The following is a 9,364-nucleotide window of genomic DNA, read 5'->3' on the forward strand; positions in this document are numbered from 1 at the left end:
CAGAAAGATTACTTTCCCTTTCTTTGGGTGCTTCCCCTTTACCTGGAAACTAGGATCTCCTGGACCATTCCTGACAGGTAATCTCTGGCTGATGACACTTATCCCTTTCTCCAATCTGGAGAAGCCAGTGTTCACATATGTATGACCATGATCATGGCTGAACATGAACACTATTCCACACTAAGCCTGGCTTCTACCTATGCCTGCTCCAATGGCAAAGTGGAGGGCAAAGGAATCTAGGGTTGATATTCTGGACCCCCAGGTCCCCATCTTGGGTGTTCCTCTGATTCTGGCTTTCTTTACACGATCCCAGAACATTTGGGTGAAGAGGAAAATATGCATTTAGGCAACCCAGCTCTCACATGCCTGTGTCCTGGGCTGACAGACGCCATCCATCTTATCTGCTGCAGAGTACTCTGCCGATAAATAGAAGCCTAATCTTGAGCAGCTTATGCGCCCTTATGTGCCCTTCCTTCTTGCTATCTCTCTGGCCATTGTTCACCCTCCTAGGGCATCATTCAATTCTCTAAAAGGAGAATGGGAGCAAAGTGGGCAAACCAGAGGCAGCTTCCGCTCCCAGAGTCCAGGTTGGGCCAAGGGAGGCCTAAGGATATCAGAGAGTGAGGGCAGTATCATTCTGAGGTGAGAATGGGTCAGTTTGGAGGAAGGAAAGGTAGACCAAAGGAAAATCCAAGGGATATCTGTGCCTGCGGTGGGATCAAGACTAGGTCTCAAAGGAGTTCATCAGAATTAGAAGTGGGTTAAAATGAAATCAGTCTCTCTCTATCCCTGGAGAAGGAAGGGTTAAAATAGAATGGTTTCTAAGGTCCCTTGTAGCACTGATATTTTATGTTTCTTTGCTTAAACCTGGTCCCAAACTGAGGCCTGACTTCAACTACTTACTGATTTGGAACCCTGACCATAGACTGAGCCTTACCTTGGATAAGGTAAGGTAGACTGAATTCTGACTGAGACTGGCTGTTGGCTTTGTGATAGACCTCATCTGTGCCCTTCAGGCACCATCTCTGGTGAGTGTTCCCTTTTTTAGGGGTCAGCCCCTCCCTGATCAGTCCTCTCTCTGGGGCAGCAAGATCAGCAGTCAGGCACCTCCCCACAATTATGCCAGGATCGGGTTTAGACGTACTCTCCAGGGGGCCAGCCTGTGAGGAGTCCCCACTCTCTGCATGTTCCCTGTGGGCATATGAGACTTTGGACTTGGTGGGTGAGGCAGATCTGTGTCCCTCCTGGGTCAGCACATTCCCTCAAATGCCTTCCCCTCCCCTCCACAACCAGGCAGCCTAGGGCATTATCCTGGAACCTAGGTTCAGAGAAAGCCCTGCCAAAGAGGAGGAAGTACTATCCCCTTCTGGACAATACAGGAATTGATTAAATGTCCTTCTTGGGATCAGCATCCTGGGTCACTTTTTGAGGTGTCGATGTGTCTGGGAATCAGTGTCTAAGGGTCGTTTAGGGGTCAGGGTCCAAAGGGTCACTGTCTAGAGTTTCAGGTTATATACCAGTCCTGTCTATCAGTAAAATCTTCCTATAGGAAGCTGGGATGGGACAGCAGCTTCTGGCCAGAAGTGGTCATTCATGGCTTTACTGCTTTTGTCTGCCTTGTTCCCTTTGTGGGGGGAAAGAAGCTCTGGTGACACACTGGGGCCACAAGGATCCTCAGCAATCAGAGATAAACTCTGTAGGACTTCAGACAAACATGCATTTGGGGGACAGAGATCAGAGAAGGTAGTCATACTTTAGTAAAAAAGAAAGACAAAAACCCAACAGAACAAATGGTTGTAAACACAGCCACTTTGCCCTATCCCAAACTGCAGGGGTCTCAACCATGGTTCTAGATACCCCTATCCTCATGATCCAGGTAGTGGCCTCTTCTGGAACACAAATCAACATGGTCTTTAATCTAAGTGCTAATTGTGGATTTTGAGTTTAGGGTTCCAGATGCAGAGCCCTATCTCTGTCAGGGGCTGAGTTTTCTAGGGGAATCAGGCAGCCAAGGGAGTCATTATGGGTTCTAGCAGCCAGACGCCCTTTGCCATCTGGAGCAACTAGAATTCTCCAACAACCCCAACTCAGGGTCCTGGTGGGGAGCGTTGGATAGTGAATCAGTGTTGAGAAGAGGTTGGCAGCAACTGTCAAGGGATTTGGGGCCTAGTGAGAAAAGTAATGGAGCTATGATGAGACATGTCACAGGATAGAGCTCCAACTCCCACTTTCAATCCCATACATGGGCCAGTCCAAGGGTCCAACCTCTGCTTCCCATGAAGACTGCCTGGATCTTGTGATTAGGGACTGTTCCATGGCAGGATATGTTTGGTGGCTGGGCATATTTATGGCCAGGACTTAGACTTCAGGGGTGCCCTCAGGCTCACAGCACAGACAGCAGCCCCAACAGCAACCCTGTCTGGGGAAGCTGGGCTGGGGGCCTAGGGTCGGACAATGGCTGGTTGGTTGCTGGGTGATCACAGAGGTAGGCTTGGGAGGGCTGCCTTTGTGGGAAGTGGGGGACCAGGGCTCTCCCCGGGGAGGCTCCCGCTCTGCCTTCACAGCGAGGAAGGCAGCCAGATCGAGGTCCAGCATGGCCACACCACCTCTGGGTGTCGGTGTGCTCTGGCGGCACTGAGGGCAGGGGATCCATCGCTGTTCGTGAGCTGGTGTGTCCAGTCGCCGGACACAAGCCTGGCAGAAGGTGTGGCCACAGTAGAGACGGCGTGGCAGGTGGCCCACCAGGTCATAGGAGGAATAGCAGATGATGCAGTCATTTCTGCGGACCCCCACTTCAGAAGGTTTCTCCTTAGCAGTGATGGCCTCACTGTCAGTGGCTTCCTCTACATGGAACATTCTGTGGAGAGAAAGAAGGACCAAGGCTGGGGACCTGGGGCTCATTCAGCCAGTTACCTTGGATTCCTGCACCAATAAAGGGGGAGTGTCAAAATGTGGTCTTCATCAGACTCTTCCTGCCCTTAAACATACCTTTACCCCAAACTTCACCTTTGAAAGCTCTAACTCCATCTCTTTGTTCTGGCTTTGTTCTCAGGGGATAAGCATAGGTACAGACAACAGTCTTGGAGACATGAAATCAGAGACAGTTATATAAAAGAAACCACCCCTGGTCATTTATATAGCATTTCCTGGTTTGCAAAACATTTTACAAACATTTGATCTTTGTATCAATCCTATATAGAAAGCACTACAAGTATCACTCCCATTTTACAGATGAGAAAATTGGGGCTGAGAGAGGCTAAATGATTTATTTACCTATCATCAAACATCTAGCGAGTCTAAGGCAGAATATGAAGCCAGATGTTCCTGACTTCCAAGTCTGGTGCTATAACTACTGGGAATGAATGAATGGATGAATGAATGAAAAACCACCTATTAAACACTTACTGGGAATACAAAGAGAGAAGCAAGAGAATCCCTGTTCTCACAGAGCTCACATCTTAATAGCAGGAGACAACACACACAGGACTCAGTCGCAAATCAGATGGTCTTTGGGGTGGAATGGCAAAACAGACTGTAACGTCATTTCTGTTGATTAAAAAAAACCAAACTATATCCATTTGTACTGTTAATCCATTTGACAGGGCTTAGAACTATGCAATACTTCTTATGTTTAGGACAACCGAGATGGGTAAAGCCATATGGAACGAGCACTAGACCCACTATCAGAGGGTCTATCCGAATACTGACTCTTACACTTAGCACTTGTGTGACCCTGGCCTTGATGATCACTAAGGCCCCTGGCAGTTCTAAATCCTTTGATCCTATGAACATATATGCACAGAGCACACACACACACACACACACACACACACACACCAACAACAACAACAACAACTAAAAGACACATAGCTTGGATCAGGGAACCACAGACATCTTATTTCCAAACTGGACAGAGACAAGGAAAACCACTGACTCTTCCATTTTCAGTCCTGGAAGGCTAAGGAGTGAAGAGTTCAGGGAGAGCCAAAATGGGGGTCAGGGACCTGGGAAAAGTTTTTTGGGGGAGTAGTTATGAAGCTTCTGAAAGAGATGTTCTAAAGATAGTTTGTGGAGGTACAGAGAGGGAGTGAAGATAGAATAAGGAGTATATGAACAGATATCCTCCCTCTGGTTTGTCCTTGAGAAGGAGACTGCAGTCATAGTAACTGCCTCACTCCTTGGACTCAGGAGAATTTACCACATGTTGAGAATGGGAGCTAGGTTCACAAACTCTTTGCCAAGTTGGAACCTCCACTGGAGATTTTGGGGGATGACTGTTCTGACATGTGTTTTTTGAACATTCCACCTCCTTTCCCACCAAACCAGATTTCTCTGTCTCCCAGGTCAAATTGATAAAAGTCAACCCATCTTTAAAGAGCCCTGATTTCTGTCGACTCCTGTGCTAGGGTCAATGGGAGAAACCAGAAATATAGTCCCTGCCTTTTGGTATTCAAAGTGGTTAGGGAGACAACAACCTAGTTGGATATGTATCATTCACTAATGATCTTTGCCCTATGGAGATGCTTTCTCACCACTGGCAAAATCCCCTATGGGAAATCCAACAAGATAACCTAACTAGGGCAGAATGATTGGGGTTTTACTTCATGACATTTGACATCCAGAGGAGAACCTGCTCCCTCTCTCCTTTCACCCCAACTAGAGTGCTCCTATAGCTCATGGTTCTTTGCCAGGTCTTTGTCACTGGCCTCCGTAGAGGGAGTGTAGCCACCTCCACTCTCTCACTAGATGTTGGGACCACCAAGGTCCTATTGCAGTCCTCTCCCAACGGTTGGTGCCTGGATCCTTTTATCCTGAAGCTACTCCCTGAAGTTTTCTCACTGCCTTTGCCCAAGGTGTCAGAATGGCTAGTTGTAGCCTAAGTCAACAAGCTCCTCCCTTAAGAGGATCCTCCAAAGACTCAAAGTGAAGAATATATCTCTGTCTTATGCTTCCTGGATCTTAGTGGAAGACTTTACATACCAAAGGTTTATCTTCGACCTGACTCACTTCACAGGCTGACCTTTTAGCCACTTTTAGCGGCTCTTAGACTACTGGGTTCCCCTCAGGGTCCTGGGACTCTTTGTGTCTCTCCTTCACCCAGTGCCTCAAGGCCTCAACCTTCCAGCTCAGTTATGTCTCCTTAGTCTTCTCTCAACTGACCAGGACTAGACACTCTCAGGCCATTGAATGTTGCCCAAAAGAGGTGTGGGTGGGAGAATATGTCTTCAGGACTCTAGTAATTTCATCACCAGCTGACACTTTAAGTCTCTGGTCTCTGAACTCACTTCCCCCATAATTGGGATTTCCCTAGAAGGGAGCTGGGGGCAGAGGAAATTTACCTATCCCGGCAACCCACTCATGGCCAATTGAGAGACAAACTTTTTGGATCATCAGTTATTTTGGCCTATTCACTGGATTCCTGAGCTGATGAGGGACCAGGGAATGGATCTATAACTCAATCCACATCAATCTTTCTCTAACCCCCCACCTTATAGCACTGCTATGGTACCAGACAATTCCTGACTGTAGGCCTAACCTCTGAGTCTTTCTGTGCTTCCATATATCTTATTTCTGTCTCTCCTAGACACCAGCTCCCAGGCCCTTCCTTCCCTCCCTCCCTTGCTTTCCCTGGCCCCAGACCCAGCTTCACTTCCAGCTCTTACCTGCTCCCTGACCACTGGTCTGGATCTTGTGCTTCTGCATGTGTCCGGTCCTAGGGCCAGATCCCAGGGAGTCTGATGGGTACTCAAGGTGCCCAGGGCTTCCCCTCCCCCAGAGGGGGCTCACATTACTACCCACGAGCTCAGGATGAGCCAGCTCCGCTTTCAGTCACAAAAGCCCTGCAATGAGATCTCCCACCACAGCTTCCAGACACATGGCCTTGGGAGAGATAAGGAAGACATCTTAGGGCCCTTCACTTGCCCACCCCTACTTGGTCCCCTGAACAAGGGAAAAACACAATCAGCAGAACCTTCCATTTATCACTCTATGCAGCATGGATGGGGAGAGCTTGTGAATGGCAAGGTTGTAATGGGGAAGACATCAGAGCAGGCATTAGTTAGATGTGGAACATGCAGAGGGGTCATGGATGACCATGTTAAAAGCCGAATCTGACCTGGGCACATTCCCTTAACATGTGGCCATGGTCAGGTGGTGAATAATAATAACAATAGATAACATTGATATAATGCTTTCTTTTCCCCCCACTCGCTACTATTCTGTTTTTTCCAATTACAGGTAAAAATAGTTTCCAACATTCACTTTTATAAAATTTTGAGTTCCAAATTTTTTTCCCTCTCCAAGACCAGCAAGTAATCTGATATAGGCTATACATGTATAATCATATTAGACATATTTCAACGTTAGTTACTTTGTAAAGAAGAATTATAACCAAAGGGGGAAACCACAAGAATGAAAAACGAGAAAATAGTCTGCTTTGATCCGCATTCAGACTCCACAGTTCTTTCTCTGGATGTGGATAGCATTTTCCATCATGAGTCGTTTAGAGTTCTCTTAGATCACGTATTGCTGAGAGAAGTTAAGTCTATCAAAGTTGATCATTGAACAATGCTGCTGTTATATACAGTGCTTCCTTGACAACAGCTGCATGAGGTAACTAGGATCAATTATTGTCATATCCATTTTACAGATGAGGAAAACTGAGGCTCAGAAAGGTTTAAGTCACTGGCTCATAATCACATAACTAATATTAGAGATAGAACTAGAATCCCCTTCTGATACTATGCAATTCACCACACTTGACTTATAAATGTGAGTCAACTCTGGGTGGCCCTCTGACCCTGATCTTTTGGCCAGCCTTTCCTCAGATCACATACAGTGTTCTTGTTCCAAGAGAGGCTGGTGTAGGGTCAAGGTTAGGTTCTAAGCCAGTATTTCAATTTAACTCAAGGAGTTTCTGTAGTGGAAACTGAAGAGCTGCTTTGAGCCATCTTTGCTCTGAATCTGGCAGAAAGTGAAAGGGGAGGGCAGCCTCTCCTTCCTTATCCCCCCACCATTTCCCCTCCTTCAGCCTGCCCCCGAAGTTCTCCCCAAACTGGTCTGACTAGTTCTTGTGGCTCAGTCTGGGTGGAGCTGCTTCTCTCCTAGGTTGGGCTTGGGGGTTGGAGAGTGAGAAGGGAGTTCCTGCCTAGCAAGGTGGGTTGAATGGGCCATGGGGACCAGGGCAAGGCAGACAGAGAAGGCAAACCCAAGATTATGGTGAGAGAAGATGGTGTGTGTTTGTAGGGGGAGGAAAGGATAGTGCTTTCTCAATAATGTCTGAAGAGTTGGTGTGAGTCTGTCTTCTGGACCCTGATCAGATTCCTGACACCTGTGTCATACACAGTGAACACCTCACACATACCAGGCACCTCTGGGAAGTGATTGCTTCCTTATGACTGTTAGGTGTGGAGAGACCAGTCCATCCTGCCTATCCTGTCAGACTAATTGTTCTTAAATCTTACTTCCATGGTGTTCCTTTACTATTCAAGAAATGTAAACAGCTCCTCATTGCTCACAGGATAAAGTCCAAACTCCCAAGTCTGGCATTCAAGGCCTTCTATGATCTGGCTCCAAACTCAGCTTCATCTCTCAGTGTTCCTTTAATGTACCCTGCATTCCTAAAACAGTAGATAGAGTGCTGGGCCTGGAGTCAAGAAGACCCGAGTTCAAATCCAATCTTAGACATGGACAAGCTGTGTGACTCTAGGAGAGTCACTTAACCTGTCTGCCTCAGTTTCCTCATCTGTAAAATGGGAATGATAATAACATTTACTTCCCAGGATTGCTGGGAGGACCAAATGAGATAATAATTATAAGGCACTTAACACAGTGCCTTGCACATAGCTACTGTTTGGTCATGGCCAACTCTTTATGGTCCCTCCGACCATAGTACAGCAACAGGGATCATCTTGGCAAAGATACTGGAGTGGTTTACCATTTCCTTCTCCAGTGGTTTAAGGCAGACAGAGGTTAAGTGACTTGATCAGGGTCACACAGCTACTAAGTGTCTGAAGCCAGATCTGAACTCAAGTTTTCCTGACTCCAGGCCCAACACTCCATCCACTGAGCCACCTGGTGGCCTCCTGGTACATAGTAAGTGCTATAGAAATGTTAACTATTATGAGTTATATAACATAGATGTATATGTTATATAACATATGATATTAATAATTAATATATAATGAAGTTACATAACATAATAATAATGGCTATTATTATCCCTTCTGTAATGCCTTTCCTTTCTTCTTTCTTTCTGTCTGTGTCTCTTCTCCTCCTTCTTAGCCTCTGCATCTTTCCCTTTACGATGCAATGCCAGAGCCACCACCATGCAGAAGTCAGAGATCTCTATGATCCCTTTACTTCCCCTGGTTCTCACTGCACTCAGTTTAAAATTCAGTCCCATACTGTCCTAGTTAATGTTTCACATGACTGACTTCTTGAACAAGAGTCTCCTTTAGTGCTTCTTCATGTTTCTTGAGTTTCCTGACTAGGATGAAAACAGGCACATAGAGGTCCTCACACAATGTCTGTAAAAACCCCACAGTGGTAGTTTGGTAATTCACCAACCAGAGGGCATGGACACCCTAGAATTGTTTTCTCTAGGAAAAGAACGATGAATTTGAAATAAAAAAATCTGGGTTCTGCCACCAATACTATCTGTGTGACCTCGGATAAATCACTTAACTTTTCTCAGGCCTCAGGTTCTCTGTTTGCAAAATGAGGGTGCAGTGATATAATCTTTCAGGTTTCTTCCAACTTTTTAGAATAGGCCCTAGGCCCACTTTGGTAGGAATGGAAGAAATGAATGTGGGAACTGGAGAGGGCATGAAGTGGAGGCTGGTAGTGGGTGGGGCAAGGATATGTAGGGGAGTAGGTGAGACCACTTGACTGAAGGGTCAGAGGAAACCAAGGTTTCGATGGAAACTAGGAAATCATTCTCCACCCAGGCTGAGGATTTAGAAGATGAGTCACTGGCCTAGCTAGGTTCTACTCTGGCTTCTGCACCCTCAATCCTTCAACCCCTGCTTGCTAGTTTCTGTTCTTCCTCACCATTAGGAAACCTCTTTCCCTCATGACTTTTATGATAGCAATGTGAAAGCTTCTTTCCAAAACTGCAGCACAAAATTTACCTCCCTTAGAAAGCCTTCCAAGACTGACCTCACCCAGCTCTATTCACTTCTGTATTCTGGGACCCCTGGGGCTCTGATCTGTACTATCTTAGTTGTCCCTTTTGAGTCTGATGGTCCCTTTTGAGTCTGACATTCCATACATGTATTCTTCATTCTCATTCATAAGCCAGATTTTAGATATTGGCCCTGGTTGGACACTGGCCCCACTACTTCCTCATAGTAGATGGGTGGTA

General features: G+C 46.4%; 1 protein-coding gene across 3 annotated transcripts; it reads right to left on the reverse strand.

The window, feature by feature from the left end:
• Positions 1–1,734: 1,734 nt before the first annotated feature.
• Positions 1,735–8,241, reverse strand: RNF224 (ring finger protein 224). Of its 3 annotated transcripts, XM_072633140.1 has the most exons (3): positions 5,664–8,241; positions 3,406–3,546; positions 1,735–2,857 (listed from the first exon to the last, which is right to left on the reverse strand). In XM_072633140.1, the coding sequence occupies exon 3, from the start codon at positions 2,854–2,856 to the stop codon at positions 2,359–2,361; it is 498 nt and encodes a 165-aa protein (XP_072489241.1). In that variant the 5' UTR covers position 2,857; positions 3,406–3,546; positions 5,664–8,241; the 3' UTR covers positions 1,735–2,358. The 3 variants fall into 3 exon arrangements, with proteins under 3 accessions (XP_072489241.1, XP_072489242.1, XP_072489240.1); XM_072633141.1 differs by lacking the exon at positions 3,406–3,546; XM_072633139.1 differs by having other exon boundaries at positions 1,735–3,546.
• Between the last annotated feature and the right edge of the window lie 1,123 nt (positions 8,242–9,364).

The sequence above is a fragment of the Notamacropus eugenii genome, chromosome 1, assembly GCF_028372415.1.
Source record: "Notamacropus eugenii isolate mMacEug1 chromosome 1, mMacEug1.pri_v2, whole genome shotgun sequence".
Classification (NCBI taxonomy): Eukaryota; Metazoa; Chordata; class Mammalia; order Diprotodontia; family Macropodidae; genus Notamacropus; species Notamacropus eugenii.